The sequence below is a fragment of the Stegodyphus dumicola genome, chromosome 5 (genome assembly GCF_044657685.1).
Source record: "Stegodyphus dumicola isolate Sdum_Otavi_A_Nest chromosome 5, ASM4465768v1".
Lineage (NCBI taxonomy): Eukaryota > Metazoa > Arthropoda > Arachnida > Araneae > Eresidae > Stegodyphus > Stegodyphus dumicola.
In genome coordinates this window covers 59,642,133-59,661,635 of record NC_140772.1, presented here as the reverse complement: position 1 = coordinate 59,661,635, position 19,503 = coordinate 59,642,133, and the positions used below count along the sequence as shown (strand labels likewise).

Below are 19,503 nucleotides of genomic sequence, written 5' to 3'. Positions count from 1 at the left end.
AGCTATAGTGTCTATTAAAATAAATTTTTGTGTTTACTTTTAAAATATACTATGTGTACTATAGTTCTCATTTTGTAAAAATTGCAAGATTTTACTTTTTATATGGTCCTTTGGTCTCTATAGATATACTCAGAAAAATTTTATATCCATTATAAAAAAGGAAACAAAGTGTTTGATTCCTGTATGAGAAAAACTAACAAAGATATTTAATTTCAAAATTTTGGATTTTTGATGCCTTTTTGGCTTGCTTTGCTAAAAATACCAAATTAATACTTTTATGAAGTTTTATTATATTAAAATCAGTCTAATAAACATATGAAAAAATTTTAAAAACATATGAACAATGAAAATAAACATATGAATTTTATTGTCTTATATAAGGGTTGCCCAAATGAAAAGTGGACAAGTTGAAGAAAAATAATACCTTTATTGTAAATCAAAACAAATCGCCATGGTCGTTGAAACACAGGTTCCAATTTTGTAGCAGCAGCTCGATGCCTTTGCTGTAGAAAGATTGGGGTGAATTCCTGAGGAAGTCCTGCATGGCTTCCTTCACTCCATCGTCCGAATGGTAACCTTTTCCCTGTAAGACTCTCTTAAGTGGTGCAAAGATGTGAAAGTCACAGGGTGACATGTCCGGACTGTACGGGAGGTGCTCCAAAACCTCCCAACAGAATTGTTTAAGGTCGTCTGAGTTTTCTGGGAGACGTGTAGGTGGGCATTGTTATGCAGAAGGATCACTCCTTGTGTGAGAAGGCCCGGCCATTTGTTTTTTATTGCTTATCGCAGTTTCGTCAGAGTACTGCAATATTGTGCGGAATTGATAGTGCTCCCTTGGGGCAGAAACTCAATTAAATCTCGTCCAAGACAATCGAAGAAAAGGAAAGCATCACTTTCTGTGCAGTTATTGTTGCTTTCGATTTCCGTGGAGGAGGAGATGAGCTGTGTTTCCATTGCATACTCATTTTCTTGGATTCGGGTGTGTAATGGTGCCACCAGGTCTCGTCGCCCGCAACGATACGATCCAGAAATGCGGGATTCTCCTCATAACAGATCAAGTGCTGGAGACAGAAGCCCATTCTTCGTTTCTGATGATCAAGGGTCAGGTGTTTTGGTACCCATGCCGCACACACTTTTCTGTATGGCAGATGTTTGTAGATAATGGTGTTAACCGTTCCTTTACTCAGGTTGAGTTCGTGACTGATTTCACGGGTTGTAATCCTTCGATTATCTTGGATCATTTCGTTAATGGAGGCAATGGAATCATTGGTGATCACTTTGTTTGCTTGGCCCGGTCTCGGCAGATAAAATGTCGTTAGCCACCCTTCACGGAAACTTTTACACCATTTGTTTACAGCTGTACGACCTAAACAGTGGTCGCCATACATTGCCACCATTTTTCGATAGATGTCCGCATTACGCTCACCTTCTGCAACCAGAAAATGTACTACTGCGCGTTGTTCTGATCTGAACGCATCCATGGATAGCATGACTTTTCTTTTGCACAATTTAATCTCCTACAAACAGGTTTCATGGTTAAACTCCATCTGAGATGCATACATCATACCGCACTTTATATACTTGTGCAGTGGCACTGCTATCGATGCATTCATTCTGACGTTATCGAACGTGTCCACTTTACATTTGGGCAACCCTTATATAACCGTTGATCATTAGGTAACTGAAGTTTATACAGTTGCATATTGTACTTTGAGTGTAGAAATATTGAAAACACAGTGTGATATTTGACATTGAATTCCTGAAAATATTCATGACAAATATTATTAGGTTACATATCCAAAGGGCTAATAGCGCAACTTCATTTGTATTGTTTTCACTTTAATGAATTGGCTTAATTCTTCACCCACTTAATATTTAATAAAATGCATGTAATTTCAATTCTTATAAGATTTTTCATTTCTGCAAGAAAAAAATTTTCAGTTTCCTTGTAAAGTTATGGTTTTGTAGCATTTCCACCTAACTCTTCAATTCTAGATAACATTTTTATGTTTAGAAATGTAAAGTGTGATTATTATTTGATAGTGATATTAGTTTGGTTTCTTTTGCTTTTAAATTTCCTCATTGTCTATGTAAATGCTGTTTATTCATATTGGTTTTCTGGAGTGTAATAAATATGGAATATTCAGTAACATATATTTTCTACTAAAATATTTCAATGTATTTAAAAATAAATAAAATTAGAATTAGATGTTCATATCTGTTGTTTAAATGCATTTCTGTATAGTAGCTAGGATAGAATGATATTTGCTTCATACTTGAAAATAATGACTAAGTTTAATTTTTTTTCCCTTATATAGTTTAAATATATGCTTGAAAATGATCTGTTGTTTTTTGAGGAATATTATTTTATTATAGAGTTGGGCTTTTTACCCCTGATAAGGCATTTGAAGCAATTGTCAAGAAACAGATAGCTAAACTAAAAGAACCTGCTTTGAAATGCGTGGATCTTGTTGTTGCAGAGTTAGGAAATGTAGTCAGAAAGTGTACTGATAAAGTATGTAAGAAATTTATTTGTATTTTAATAAATTTTTAAAAAGGATGTAAATGTTTAACTTTATAAATTAAATTGATAATACTTCTGACAGAGAAATGAAAGAATCTAAATTGTATTAGAACCTCTTTAGTGAGATGTTTAAAAATCATTGCAAAAGTTTTTAAATATACTGTTAAAAAAATTCTTGAAAATCATAAAAATATTAGTGATATATAACTCATGAATTTCAGTCAAATAATTCATTATTCTGGAAACTGCATTTTATGTTTTGACATGTGAGAAAGTTACTGCTTTCCTAGAGCAGCATAAAAAAGAATTTATATTGAATTTAAATCTTTTTTGGTAGAGGGGGCCTAAATGTTAAAATGACCTTTTTACTTTCCTTCGCTTGAAGTTTTTTTTTTTTTTTTTTTTTTTTTTTGTGGTTTGAGTTAACTCTTTTTCACTTGTATGTATTGGTTAGAAAGCTCATTGAATTGGCAAATGGGGAAAATAAATAAATAAATAAATAAAAATAAAAGCTGTTCAAAATTTAAAAAAAAAAAAAAAATCTGAAAGATTTCAGATTTTAAATTACGTACAAAGGGACATTTTTTTAACGTTTTGTGTGTTACTTTTATTTATTAAACATCATGTTCTACATACTCAAACTATAAAATTCAGTTCAACAGCAGTATCACAAATTAATTTTAAAATGAGTATATCTTTAGAATTTCCGATACAGAGTCTTCCATGCTGGAGATAAAAAGATTTTTTTCGTACAGTGTTGCCATTGCTCGCTTAAAAATTGTTTAGTTTTTTATTAAAAAAATTCGTTGAAGTTTTACAAAATCTGAAATCGCTAATAAAACAAATTTCAAATTCAAATTAGGGCTTCCACATGCCCATATTCTATGGAAGATTACATTATTCACATTTTGATGGCTCTAGGTGTCGATGTTTTATTACAATGCAACAAACATACATACATTTATGCAGATTTTTCATTATTTAATATCTTTAAATATAACACAGAGTGATCATATATGGTGGCAACGATTTGAAAAGTGATACAGCCTTTTAAAGTTTTCGACGCAAAATGCCAAAACGAAATTAATAGTCCTTCAAGGCAAATTGCCCCTATCGACTAAAAATAATACTTTTTGATTATCTGCAGCATCACCGAAAAGTCATGAGCACATGGGAAGTTAATTTTTTGTTAATCTAATGCTTGAAAGGCAACAGCCATTTTTAAAATAACGGCACACTAAGAATTCCATACAAGAACAGTTAATAAAATCTAAAAAGGAAGAAACATTAGTAATAAACTACTTACCTTTTTGAAGAAATCCTTCCTTTTTATGGTGTTGTTTTTATCATGTACATAGCAATTTGTTCCTACAAAAAAAAAAAAAAAAAAAAAAAAAAAAAAAACTGAAAATTGCTCAAACTTGCCTCTATACAATTTTTGCATTGTTCGCTGTCAAAACAGATATGTGCTATGTACACTCCTGGGTTACTACATAAATGCTTTCTGCTGACATCATAGGTTACCACTTAATTATTTTGGTGATATTTATTTGTCTCATGAATATTTTTTCACTTCTTTCACTGGAGATCACATATCAGAAGACTTCAATAGAAAATAGTACATATAATACAATTGTATGTAAATGGAAAATATTATGCAGTCTAAACCCTGGAATGATATAAAATCTGAAACTCCTCACTGCCAGCAGCCAAAAGAATTGCTTAACACATGCATGTTTGATATTTTTCATAAAACATGTGGAGAATCCTGATTCTTAATTTCATTTTGGCACTAAGTAAAATACCTGCATATTGAAGAAACAATTTGTTGGTATAAATCTGTATAATAAATAATTAACTCTTCATAACCACCTTTTTGCTTGTCATACATCTCATACCGAAACAATGTTGATTTTACACCTACAAAATAATTTTTATCTCTGATGGTCAGCCTGTCAAAACATCATTTCATACATCTCAAACGTTCAAACAATCTGAAACATTCTGCATCCAAACATTGTTGATTTTATAACTACAGAAAATGTTTTATCTCTAATGGCAACCTGGGGAAACATCATTTATTATTTTTTGCTTTTGTCATTGCATGACTGTCAACACCCATCTACTTGAGAAATGATTAATGAAGCAATGTCTCATCTCTCTCTCTCTCTTTTTTTAATATTAGTAATTGAATACCAAAGAACATGGCTACATTTTATGTTGGCATTACACTTAGTGATGGTAAGAGACTTCAGCTAACTGCCCAGTAAAGTGCTGAATGTGTTGAGGAGGAGAAATTTAATAAATATTTCTTTCCATATGCAAAAAACAGATTTTATAAGTGATACTCATAGGCCAAAAGATTACATTTAGTGCTGTTTGAATTAAGAAGGAATGATTTGTTATTCAGATAAGTCTAGAATCTGCTCCAGAGCTGGGGTGGCAGAATATAGGGAAGGCAATATTTTTAAAATTTGGAGAAACATTGAACAACAAAATTAAGGAATGTAAAAGTCATTAGAATTTAGTAAAGGCAATGGGGCATAAAATTTTGATAATTTAGGGAGGCACTTAGCAGCAGAATTTAGAATCCACAGGGAATGCACTAAGCTGTAAAATGTCTAGCACTAACCTTGAATAAGCGATATGTGGGAATTTACTTATTTGGGACTCAGATAAGCATGCATGGGAAATAGGCAAGCATAATAATTAACTAAACTAATATAATTCAGGCTTAATTTCACCAGTGTGTGATGAAAACTAGATAAAATTTAGTTGAACAACATTTCTTTAATCACCAGTCTCATGATACATCATGGATAGTGTATAGTGGATGCTAACTATATGATTGATGATACACCCAAATTTAAAGATTTTCAGATATCGCAAATTTTTACAGAAAACAAAATTTTCCAGTTAAGAAAGAACTGCAAAGAAATTGTAATAAATGAAGATGATATAATAGAAGATTTTCATTGTGATGAGAATACCCCACTCATCAATCAACTCAATGCCCTGATTATCATCAATAATGGCAGCATTTTAAGTACGGGAAAAAATTGTAGTGGATTGTCAAGAAGTATTATGCGAAAGCACATTTATAAACTGTTCATAGTCTTTCTGGAATTTATCTGATTATATCCTTTAATTATAATTCTTGGAAAGGGGGTTGTAGAGAATTAATTGATTTCATCTTTATCATCTTCAGTTTATCATATAATGTGCTTGGATTAATTTCAGAAAGTGATTAGCAAATATATTCTTCTGTCAACAATGTTGCAACTTGAATTATTACCAGTATCCACTCATACATTAAATTCTTCACTATTCATGTTAACTGAGGACTTTTTCCTATTCAGTTTCTTCCATTTCATCATTTATTAAAAGGTTGGCATATTTAAAAAGGTTTATTATTTTCCTTTCTGAGATGTGACTCCAAGATGTCTTCAGTAAATTCGACACATCAAGAAGGTTAGTTTACCTTGCTAATTCGTTTACATTTATATCCATATCATACATGTTATAAAAACTCTAATACTTAGCTAATCAGGATCAGAGTTAAATCAGGAATTTTATATTTACTGATAAATATAAAATATCAGTATGCTTAGAGAAATTTACATTTTGCATTATTCTTCAATTAAAAGAATTATCTCATTCTTCATTTCCCTGTCCCATTTTATTCCATTAGACAGTAGATATAACTCAAGGTGTGGATGACCTAAGTCCATTACTAAGTCATTCAACTTAGGTCATCCACACCTTGATTTATATCTACTGTCCATTAATAAGCTCTTTACTTCTTTCAAGCATCAGGTATTTTTTTTAAGCATACTTATTAATGCAGCATAAAGTAGTCGGATGATCTTTTAATATTTATAAACTTTTCAGTTTTATATAAATATGTATTTTGGGGCAATGCACAATACTATAGACCTGTGTCATCTGCATTGTAAATATTTTTGGGACAATGCTTTGCAGAGAATGTAGGCCATTAATTTGAACTGCAGATAAATCAGCATATTTTTTTAAACTATTCGTGCATTTGTAAACAATGTTTTTTCCATTGGGTAAACCAGCCATTATATTGCTACAAACTATCATTTGTCATTATGATTAATTCTCAATCTTTCTGCCACATCAGTGGAATACTGACTGCCCCATCATTGTCACAAACTTTTGCAAATCCAATAGCCATTGCCTTCTGAACATTGCAAATTTTCCCATTCCCCCTTCATGTTTTCATTTCAGTTTTACTTTGATTTGCAAACAATAGCTTTATAATTTTCTAAAAGCAGCTTTCTGTTGATTTTGAAGGCAAGTCATAGCAGTTTAATAAACAAACTTCATCACTGATATCGTTGTTCCTTTTACTAGTCTTTATAATTTACAAATGATCAACAGAAAGTGATTACAGATAATAAAAATAACTAAAAGTGACTAAATAAAAAATTCGAGCTTTGTAAAACAGAATATTCATCAAAATGCAAAGTTCAGAGTGGAGGAAAGAGTTTTTTCTCATGTAAAAACAAACGTGGTTATCTGAATTCAAGCTCTTTTAAACTGTCCAGCAAATATTTATAAAAACCAAGAAAATGGGTTCCTTTACACTTGGTTGAATTAAGATTGCTTTATTGTCTAATTTTGACAATTATAGTTGACTAAATTCGCAGCCATGTCATTGGGTAACATTTGTGTGTTGTTTGGCGCATTTTATGATCTATTTTGACATTATTTGGCAGTTTTAATTCAGCTAAAAATATTCTCAGATTTTAATAATAATTTCATCATATTAATTCAACTTTTGATCATAACAAGTAATAGATTTTGTATATGTTGTCTACAAATTGGCAAGATTTTAGCAAATCAGTAATAATATCTGAATGATAACATTAACCACAATCACATTAAATAGTGTCTACCATGCACATACCTGGGTTGCCACATGACTTCATTTTGGTGAGATAATATGTTCCCTCATCAGTACTTTTTTCATGCTTTTCGATGTGTGTGTGTGGGAGTGTAGATAATCAGAAAGTATGACTTGCTTCTGATAAAAGTATTGTACTTATGCAGTATCCCATTCCTGAAAATATTACACTGTCAACTGGCAGTTTTCTGAGTGCTTATGTACTTAATTTAATTGCTTAGCGTAAAGGATTTCTAGTGACTTCTTATGTTTAATTTTCTCTTATGAAATTTGTGAACTAAAACTTGCAATCATTCATTCATTTGGAAGATAAATAAATAAATAAAAGATTGAAATTTAACATTTGGATGGAGATCTCATGTATTCTTTTCAAGAGCATAAAATAGAATTAAAAAAGGGGTTAAAGAAGTCCTTAACATGTCTTATAAATGCGATAAATTATGTTGTGGTTTTATAGTTCAGCTACATTCATCATAAATATTTCCTCCCGAAGTCTATCGTATTGTGCCTTTCTGTATTTTTAAGAGCAAATTCTGTTGTGTTATCAAATACAAATTGTTGTCCTAAGTACCATTAAAGTTTTTTTTTTTTTTTTTTTTTTTTTTCCCCACTGTCAAATTTTGATCACCAGTTGATGTCACTATAGTTGCCAGGAAAGGAATATGTGTGTACCAATGTTATAAGTCATTTTACGGAAAAAGAAAATGTAATTTCTTTGATTCGTCTCTTATTTAAAATTATGACTTCACATTCATAAATTTTCATTTATCAAATTCATCCATATATCTTATTTTTAATAAGTACATGAGTGCTTTAATAAACTTTTCGAATCTTAAAATACTGCAGAAATAGCTGTAAAGGAAATAATAATAGAAAAAAGATTTTTAAGGTATTGCTTTTATGACCTTTTCAATCTTTTTAAAAATAAACTTCCTAAATTTAGTGTATGTGAAATTTGGTAGCTTAATTATTTATCTTATATTTGATAAAAAGATGTATAAAATATGTAATAATTTTTGTTTTATAAGTTTACTGAGTTTCTAAAATATCTTTTTAATAACATATTAATTTTATTGCAGATGAGCAGGTATCCTCATTTAAGAGAAGAAACAGAAAGAATAATAATGTCTTTCATCAGGGAAAGAGAACAGAAAACTAAAGAGCAGCTTATTTTGTTGGTTGATGTAGAATTGGCTTATATGAACACTAATCATGAAGATTTCATTGGATTCTCAAAGTATGTGAAAGGAAGTCAGTTCGTATTTTTTTAAAGTAGTTTAATAAAACATTCAGATCTATATAATGATAGTATTTCTACCTGCGTTTCCTTTTGTGTATTTTATTTATTTATTGTATAATGATAATGAAGATATTTAAAATTAATTACATTTGAATATAAAATTTCTTTTATTTATAGTATGGGGGTGTTGCTTTTATTACCTTCTTATTCATATTTTTAAATAGTAATTTCTAGGAGCTTATTTTGTATTTGTATGCGAGTAATCTATTTTTATGTATTTCCTTGAAAATTATTCAATAATTAAAAAGTTTTATTTTTGTAAGTAAGAATAATGATGGAAAGATAATTTTTAGATGAGTGATGTATTTTAATATGCTGTTATATTTTAAAGATCATGTGAAGGGGGTGCATGCATGCCCTTTGTAGGAATGAGCAATATAAACACCAAAATAATATTGTCACAATATAATTCAAAACAGTGTGAAACATATCACACAGTTTTGAAACTTTACAAAAGTGTTTTAACAATACCGTGTTTATGTGAAATATCTCTATGCTTACAGATGTTTAAAAAGAGTGCTTAATCCTTTCTTATAGGTTCCAGGAGTCAATGATGGTGTATGTAGATGCTGCAGTATTTTCTTATATTGAGATGTATTTTCAAAAAAACATTTCAAATAACACAGAAAATATTAAATTGCTCGCATTTGTAGCTTTTTTTTCAAATTATAAATGTTTTTTAACTAATTTATATTTTATTATTAGTAGTATCAAAGAATTCACATCCTTACTAGTGTTACAAACACTTATCCCCTCTCTAAAAAACTTGAATTAGAATATTGCATATGTATTCTCTAAAGGTATTTTAAAATCCTAGTTTAGATAAAATTCACTATTTTCTGTGTTGTATGTTAAAATTTTATGATATAATCACTATTGTAAATTTTTATTTCCCAAAATAACAAATAAATTTATGCATTAAAATATCGGTATAAAATATGTGGTGTTTAGTGTTTTACTATTAAAATGTGGCATGATAATTTCAGCAAAGTGTAAATGAATTTTAATGTGATGTAATACTGAAAATATTTGTTCTCTTTGAGTAAGGAATTTAGATATTTGTCTAAAAGATTGTAGAGAGAGATGATACAATTATGTTGATATGGTGCATCAATTATGTATATAAATATTGTGTAATACTTTATTACTGTTATGAATTATGTGTAAAATCATATGCATATCCTCTATAATAATGCATACATAATAAAAACTTGTACACTTTAGGAAAATAAAAAAAAAGGATGAAATTAATAATGGAAAAAATACTTTTTTTTGCATACATTTTCAACATCCTAATTTGTGATATTTTTTAAAGAATGAATATTAAATGTGAAATTTTCTGTGTAATATTAAAAAGTAATAACGAGAAATGGCACAGAGGTTATTCATGCGTTTTCTGAACAGTTTTGATTAAGCAAATCATTAAATTTAATGATCCATAAAAATTAATTTGCTTTCTTTTACTCTGAGGAATAAAATGTATTCTGCAGTTCAAATTTTTACAAAATGACTCATGTAAGTAAATTGTCGGATAAATCTGTGTTTCTGCTGTGTTCCGCACAGAAATGTAGTCGCACGTTTCGGGGTAAAACAGTATAGGGATCTTAGGCTACAGTCAATAATATCATGCATCACAAAAGAAAAAAATTATATTCGATGCTTTGTACAGGAAATAGAATTTCAAATGTGCATGTGCTTCAAAGAGCATTTTAAACATTTAAGGCTGTACTAAGAAAAGCTTTGAATCATCTATTTTTGCTATAAATAAAATAATAAAAATTAAAATTTGGGGGAAAAAAGGAGCAAAAAGTACCTATGTATATTTTTTTAATATATATATATAGCAGAGATAAAACCCAATATTAAATTCTTTACAAAAATAATTTATTCTGTGAAAGATGAAAATTTATTATTACCATAAATGAAGCATGGCTATATTTAAATGACTAACAAAAAGCAATAAATTTACTATTGTAAAAGGGGAGAGAAAGACTTCAGAGTTTTGTTTCTAGAGTCTTAAGAAAGTTTCAGTGAAGAGTTCATGATCACAGCAAGTTTTTCGTACAGTAAAAAACTAAAATTAAGAAAACTCAAAAGAAATGTAAAAATTAGAGTTTTCATAAAACATTGTTTTGATTCCCATACTTTAAAATAAATAAATAAATAAATAAATAAAAGCAGTTGAACTCCATCAGGTCAGAATCACGAGGTACATATTAGCATCTATAACCAAATCCTCTCTCCCAAGGAAAAAGGTGACTGCATTCTAAAGTGCAAAGTTTTCCTTTGCAAACCCTTTTCACTTTTCTCAGAAATGTCAAGATAAGATGTTAGTGAACTCTCTGGCTGTTCTGTTAAAAAAGTCACTTATTTGCAAAAGATTACAGACCATTACATATAGATGCAGTCTGTATGTCATAACGTATGGACCTATGTTATAGACAGATTATGGAAAGAGAGGTGAGAAAAAAATTCCAATCTAAAATAAATAAATGCTTTTTTGTCATGGAAATCAGTATGTAGGTTAGTTGGTAGGAGACAAGCAACCAGATCAAGCAAATGAAAAAGATGTTTTATAATTATTGTGCTGTATTAAAATTGTTAAAAAATGTTTGAATATCCTCTGTATGTATATAAAAATGTATAGTATGCAAAGAAAAACATAACTGAAGAGTGTTAATTGGTATCCTATCCAAATAGCTTGGGATGAAAACTGTTTCAGAATTTAAAATTGTGTAGGATTATTTGAACTTCCTATTTAAATAATAGTATGGTTTGGTGCATCAAATACATACATGAAATTTAGTTATCCAAGCATATGCATCTTATAAATACAATATGTGAAAAGTAATTTTATGCAATATATTTTGTAATTTGATGCACTAAATAGTTTATATAAGCAAACCTACTTTTATGTTCTGTCTGTAGTGAAATTGTAGTTGTCTGATATTGATAGTAATCTGTAGTATCATTCCTTGGTTCTGAATTTACATGTAGGCAATATTTTTATTATGCTTTTTCCACTTACCAATTTTTAACAATAAGAAATAATGTATTTAGGATAACCGACTACTATTACATTGTAATACATGGGCATGTTTGCAAATGAATTTTTTTTTTAAATGCACTGAAAAGGTTGAAGAAAGCTGGGAGCATTTTTTTTTTCTTTTAAGGATACTACATGAATTGTCAGTGACAAATCTGTTTTCTTTGTGAAATATCAAATGACATTTTCTAATATAGCTCACTAGCACTAATAAAGTTTCCAATTTTTATGCAATTTCTGGTGAGGGATGCCAAACTAGTGAATGTATATTTGGTAATGAACCTAAATACTTTAATCATCTAAATGAGAAAAATATGAAGTTGTAGTATGTTTGTATTGCATATTAAATAACTTTAAATCAATTAATTTTTTAATATAAAGTAATATATTTGAGAAAAGAAAAAAAAATCTCATTACAATGCAAATTACAAGGTACAATAATTATGTGATATGTGTGATTCTGTTCTATTAGTTAATGTTTACAATCACTGCTGAACCAGAATCTTTTCTTTATCCAAAAACAATATCTTACGCTATTGTGTTCTTTCCATGTCCTTATGTTGTGTGTTCCCTTATAAACAGTGATGTCAATTTAACTGTTAAAAGTACACAGCATTCTTGTTACTAGACAAACAGTGTATCTTTGTAGAGTTATTTGACTATAGTTGTCGTATCTTGCAGTTAGTTTACAATAGCTTCCATTGTTTGGCTTCTCTCTTGATCTGCAAGTATATAAAGTGTTTATTATTGGGCGTTGTTATTCGTGCACAGCCACCACTACTACTTCCAACAGCTATACTTATTCAGAAAAACATCTATGCCTACAATATTGCACTAGAGGCAATATTAAATTCATTGGCCAAAGTGCTTTAACATTGCCCTTGCTTATCTTTCCTAGTTATTTGACATTGTCATCAAGTCATTTAAATTTTTCTTTTGAGTATTTTGTTATCTGTCAGCTGGATGAATTTTATGGAATAATTATGCTACCATTGCAAATTCAAAAGAAAATTTCCTAACTTCTGATATTATTATTTATGCATCATGGCAATATCTTTGGCATCATGATTCCAAAATTTCAATAGGCATCAGCTTTCTGCTAAAGATCTGTAATTATACGAATTACTGCAGATTTTTTTGTTGAATTTTGAGGTCGTAACCTTTAAAAATAATATTGGTTCTTAAGTTTTGTATGCCGAGATGTAAATCATATCCGATTTCGACATTTATAGAGCATGAAGTGTGGTGTAAATATTTTGTAAAAACTCTTATTATTTACTGTGTTAGTACATGCAGAAATATTTATAATAATAGTGTGTAACCTCATCTACTAGCACGATATTATTTTTATGAGTGAATAAATTCACAGCAAAATTCACTTATAGTCTAGATAAAATTGAGAAAACTCAGTCTTTAATTTCTATTAAAAATATCACAGAAAAGTAATTCATTTGATTTAGAATGCATGTACTCAATCAAAATAAATGAGCTATGCTATTATGTATTATATTCTTTATATTATGTGTATGTGGAATATAAATATTGTAGAATGATAATGTAATAATTATATCATAAATATAAAACCAAATGTTTTATTGATAATTTCTTTCCATTCACATACAATAAAATTAGAATACAATATTTAATGGATATAATTTACAAAATACATCTTTATTGACTGTTTATATGATTGGCAAGGTTTCTACCCTAGAATAAGCTGGTGAATGGTTAAGGTTTTGAGGAATCAAATGTTGTATGTAGATTTTCAGTTCATGTTGATACATGTAGCTCTCTTCATTCAGAGCGTAACTGTAATTTTTCTTGCAATTTCTTAATATAACTGTCATTTGTATATTGTAAGCATCTTTTGCAAAATTTGGTTTCATTATGTGTATAAAAATTACAGTATAGTAGAACTCCAGTTATCCAGATCAAACTTGATTGATAAACTAAAATTTAGCTTATTAATTTATTTACATACTTTTAACTTTTAATGAAAAATAATGTAAAAAATCTAAATAGTTATGTTAGGCAAGTTATCTAAATAGTTCTGAAATGTAATTTATAAATAAAAATAATAATCCCTGTTGAAAAAGCAGGTTAGATTAAAAATGAGATGGATTTTTTTAAAATTTCTTCATTAAAGTCATAAATTTATTACAAATTTTAAAAGCAAAAATTTAATATTATTTCTTATGTTGTTAATTTTATTATAATGATACATGTGTAAGTAAATGTCTTAGTTAAATCTAGTTGAATCAAAACAGGCAGTCCATTTTATTTTAAATATATGTAGAATAATTTATTTAGTTTTAGTATAAATAGAATTAAAGTAAAAATGGACTATCCATTTATGAGAATAAAAAATTATTTGTTTAATTTTGTAAAATTTATATAGTTTTTATTTGTTTAATGAAAATAATATATATATATATATATTAAATCTGTGAAATCATTGTATAAAAAGGCAGTAAATGGGGGGTTTGCATTATTTTCATTGCAGTAAATATTTATTTTATTGCATAAAAGAAGCAACTTAATTATTCAGATTTTCAAATATCTGGAGAAATTGTGATTCCAGTTAGTCTGAATATTTGGAATTCTGTTGTGCAGACTTTTGAATGCTTGGAGAAATTATGGTTCCAGTTAGTCTGAATATTTGGAATTCTACTATATTTCTCTTTTCTTTCCTTTCCATTAAATATGTCTGTATGCAAAATGTGAAAATCTCTGATGTGTCTGAAGTGTATTTTATCAAGTTATTTTAGCTGCTACTATATCTCTATATGTTATTAATTCTGTACATGTTCATTCTACTTTCATTTTCATATTTTCAAGCAATTTATTTATTTTTTTTTTTACATTTTGAAAACTATATTTTTACTGTTTATTCTGTCTGCCAGAACTGTTATTTGATAAACTATATTTATATTGAGTTAGTTATGTTTAGTTTATGTTCTCCTTTGTAGCTCTGTTGAATTTGATTTATGTTGTGTATAATTTTATTGACTGGTTTGTGCCCCTGGCTAATTGTGAATTCTGGTTTAAGTGAGACCGAAAGTGATATTTAGTTAGGGACATTAGTTTATTAAAATTTAGTGTTTTCATATATTTTTTAATTTTGAAACTTCTTAATAATTAATATAGTTATATATATTATGTGGGAAATATATGTATTTTTTCTGATTTCCTGTTAAAATTTTCAGTGCTCAACAGACTGCTGAAGTTAATACTGGGAAGAGGAAGCTAGGCAATCAGGTACTACAATAGCAAAACATATAACTGCAAAAAATAAAGACATCTGTATATTTTAAATGTTTAGGAAGATCCAATGCTGTGGTAAACTACATTTAAGTATAGCATATATTTTTGACTGTTTCATTTTCATAGGTTATACGTAAAGGATGGATGTGCATACATAATTTAGGAATCATGAAAGGTGGTTCAAGAGATTATTGGTTTGTTCTGACATCTGAAACATTATCATGGTATAAAGATGAAGAAGTATGTGAAAAATTCATTATTTTACGCTGTGATAGAAATTGTTATGAAATATATATTCTAAAATTTGTATACATTATATATTTTTTTTTTGGGGGGGGGGTAAAAAAATTATTAAGGAATACTAAAATTAAAATCACTTTTAAAATATTTCCACCTTTTTAATAGTTATTAAAATTATTTTATTTGTATTCTTATAATTTAACCTCTCATGATGAAAATTGATCACTTAGATTGGAATCAAAATAATGCTTAGAAAAGATCAAATTTTAAGTTATTATGCTTAAATAAAACTTTTCATAAACAAAAAAGTTCTTTTTTTGGAGGGAGGGGCTGCATAAATAAAGGTTGGAATCTAACAAACAGTAAAAGAAACTGTTAGCAAAATTGGCAATAAAAATGAATGTTCTTAAGTGTCCTGTGTTCAATTTCTAGCAACTGAACAGCTAGCTGTATATGAATTTTTCTGTTTATAGTAGGAATAGGGACCATTTCCCTATTAACATTACAAATGGAGAAATTTGTAATTTGAAAAGGATTCCATTGGAAGTCTTCTGTAAAGGTTTTGTGTCTAAAGTGCTTTTCTGTAATAAATTATCTGTTTGCTAATAAAAAGTTTAATTGAAATTCTGGTAAAGTTTTGGCTAGACATGTAATATTTTATTGTTTCTGGTTTTGAAATTTATTTACTATGTAAAATTTACTATTATTTTGAGTTAAAAAGTTATTAAAAATTTGTTGCTTGTTAGCTGATTTGTATTTTATCTTCTAAACAGACATTCAGATTCATAGAGAAACTTCATCTTTATTACAACTTCCCAACAGTTTCCATAAATGTATTTCAGGAAAAAAGTAGGTTATGAATTCAGTGCTTCTGAAGATTTTATCAAAATCTTTCATAAAATAAATAATTCAGTTTTAATAGCTAAAATACTGAATCATTGAGAGCTCTTGTTAAAATTCTTGCTGGTATAACTTCAAAATTCATTCACTGAGGTAACATTCACTGAATTACTCCCATAATTTACTTTTCAGATGGAATGCTGAAATCAGAGTTCACTATAGGATTGAATTGCTTCACAAATATTAAAAGCCTTATTTATAATTTTGTTCACTGTATGTAGAAGAGGGAAAGGGAATTTTCTAAATTTTACATATAATCCTTTGCTATATCAGACTGGTTTCAAGTCAAATTTATTTATTTTAAAGTCAGTTTTATTAATTTTTGTTTTAAATAAAATAACATTCTTTCAACCTTTTATAACATCCACGTTACTTTATTTCTGTAGACTTGTTTGAGGTAAAGAAATTAAGACAGTTATTTTTATAAAATCTGAATTTAAGACAGTCTTCCCCCTTTTTGTATTTCAAAACGACTAGAAAAATCTATTTATATTTGTTGCTTTCATGTATATTAAATATTAATGTTGTTTTGCTGATTCATTATGATTTCAGATTTTGAAATTACTAAATTCTTAATGTTTCAATATTTTAGGAAAAAGACAAAAAGTACATGTTGCAGCTTGATGGTCTACAAGTTAAAGATATTGAATCTGGCTTCATGTCAAAGCGTCACACCTTTGCCTTGTTCAATCCAGAGAATAGGCATGTATTAAACTCACATTCTTGATAACCATTTTTATGTTGTTTTCATGTTTTAGATCTTTTAACATAATATTTACCACTTTTTTGTTTCATGGTTGTTATGAATTTTTACCAGATATACATTCTTGCGTACACATATTTATAGTCATCCTGGAAAGGATCATTGTTTGTTATATGTGTGCTTATCACTACTAGTATGGGTGTTGGAAATATGACTAAGTGTTATTTGTGGAAATGTCTTGCAGAGCTTTCTTCATAACAACAACGAATTGCTTGGCTGAAATCGATGCCTGTCTATTTTTGCTTTAAAGTAAGCAGACAAAGAGGAATCGCATATCACAGTATTAATTGAGGAAGGAAGATGCAACAAAATTATTTGCTGCTTTGTTTTGTCAACAGAAAAGTGACAAAGTAGCAAGTTCTACTTGAGTGCCAGTGTATTTACTAAGCACTGACTAGTGTAAGCACTGAGTAATACACCAGTGTATCTAAGGATGGATCACAAATGGCTGTATAGCATTAAAAAACAAATAAGTGTAGTTGGATGATAAGTGAAATAATGTCAGAATACTAGGACATAACAATAAAGATAAGTGAAATAATGTCAGAATGCTAGGACATAACAATAAAGATAATGTATCGTGCTTTGAAATCCAGAAGGCTTTGAAAAGTGTTCAGGCAAAAAAATTATCATTTTGTGCTAAATGTGTAAAATTGAAAAAAAAAAAAAAAAAAAAAAAAAAAAAATGCAATTATCGTCTGCAGGCATTCTGGTGTAAGATGTCAATATGGGGTATGGCTACCATGGAGGGGATGCAAGATTCCACACGTCATGTTATACTTTGCACAGCATTATCCGGCAGCTGTTGGGGTAATTTATTCCAACGCTCTGTCAGTGCACAGATGAGGTTGTATTTGTTTGTTGGAGTGGGGCATTGTCGACTAGCAAAACTTTTCCCCAAAGCATCTGAAATATTTTCAGTGAGAGTTAGATCTGTAGAATGTGCTGGCCATATGAGGCATTAAATATCCTCGCTTTCTAGGCACTCTTGGACAGCGACTGTTCGATAACATGTTGCATTGTTTTCCATGAAAACAAATTTATTACTGACAGCACCGTGGAACATGCGAACATAAGGCAGCAGAACATCATTAATGTATCATTAGCCAGTCATAGTCCCAGTTGGAACCACATAGAGTAACGAACGGCCATTGATCATAATCCCGGCCCATACCATGACAGCTATATGTAGGGTATTTATTGGTCCCTTTCTTGTAAGTTTGCCAGACTATATGCAGTACCACTCTCACACCAAATTAACTGGTATCTGTAGTCCGATAACAGACTGAATCTAGATGCTCATTTGAGAATAGTACACAAGCGCAGTTGTCTTCCCTTCAATTGTGATGCTGATGACGCCATTGCAAATGGTGGAACTGGGACATCTAGATAATAGAATGCACACAACAGGATGGTGGGCATATAGTCCTCATTGATGCAAACGTCTGGCTACAGTTTTTTGGGAGATTCGCTTGCCAGTAGCGGCAAGTAACTGTTTTGCTATTTCAGTAATTGTGCTGAGCCGGTTCCTTTTTGTTGATAGTGCTATGTGCCTATCTTCTGCAGGCGTTGTACTGTGAACATGACCTCCCCCGTAATGTTTGCTACATATTCCATTTGTCTGAAATGATTTCCAAAGCCTTGAAACAACACTGTTGCTGACATTGAACTCCCTAGCAACATCTGGTATTATTCGCCCTTCTTCAATCTTGTTAGTAATACGGCCATTAGTGAAATCGTCTAAGTGATGTTGGGAAGACATACCAAAAATTGAGAGTTCATCAGTTTATTCGTTTCCATTACATTTTGCTTTTGAATGACAATGATCAGGTCACAATTTTGAATCAATGACAAGTCGAATCCTTTATATCTCTTTTTCAGCACTATGACGTGGCGAACAACTTTGGCAAACCAAAATGTCTTACTGTATCCTGCACATATACTCATTTTCACATTTTTCTGCCTTCCATTTTGTGGTTGGTTTCACTGCTATTGTCATCTGTCCTTAGCAGTTCTGCACCAGTGTAGAGGCAATGCAATCTAACAATATCCAGTTCTTGTGCCAAAGTCTTGGAGTTTTGCCATGGATTTAATTGCATAGACTGTGAAGAATCTACACATGCCTTAACTCGAGTATAGAACACATGCATTATCTCCTGTCTACGCTGTTTGAATTCTTTGTAAACAGTTCCTGAATTATTATTAGTAGTGCTGTTATTTAAAGAAGCCAAGCATAATCTGGTCTGATATGTAGCATCGTATTTTCTTTAGTGATTTCAGGATGAAAAATGTAATTTAAGTTGTGGACTGTACGGAAAATACCGTATTTTGAAAACTTGATATATTTTGCCTTTTCATGAGATCTAATGGCATTTATCATATATATTAATTACATCATTGCAAATAATTGTATGATCTGTGCATTCGTCATCCAGCTAAATATGTGAAACAGAATGCTGTTTAACATAGCATATCTCAGGTCTTTAGTCAGAATCTTATGGACGAGTTGAAATATTTCATGTACATAATGCTTTCA

The 19,503-nt window shown here is 29.6% G+C and overlaps 1 protein-coding gene across 5 annotated transcripts in view; it reads left to right on the top strand.

The window, feature by feature from the left end:
- The window catches only part of LOC118190433 (dynamin-like), a 92,478-nt gene that overhangs the window by 41,017 nt on the left and 31,958 nt on the right, over positions 1-19,503 (top strand). For 3 of the 5 annotated variants that reach the window (XM_085816682.1, XM_035361142.2, XM_035361139.2), the window contains exons 10-15: positions 2,377-2,515; positions 8,534-8,691; positions 9,292-9,312; positions 15,007-15,058; positions 15,191-15,304; positions 16,797-16,906. In XM_085816682.1, coding sequence (XP_085672808.1) covers positions 2,377-2,515; positions 8,534-8,691; positions 9,292-9,312; positions 15,007-15,058; positions 15,191-15,304; positions 16,797-16,906 — 594 coding nt within the window. The remainder of the gene's footprint in view (positions 1-2,376; positions 2,516-8,533; positions 8,692-9,291; positions 9,313-15,006; positions 15,059-15,190; positions 15,305-16,796; positions 16,907-19,503) is intronic. The other 2 variants (XM_035361140.2, XM_085816683.1) reach the window with 1 other exon arrangement.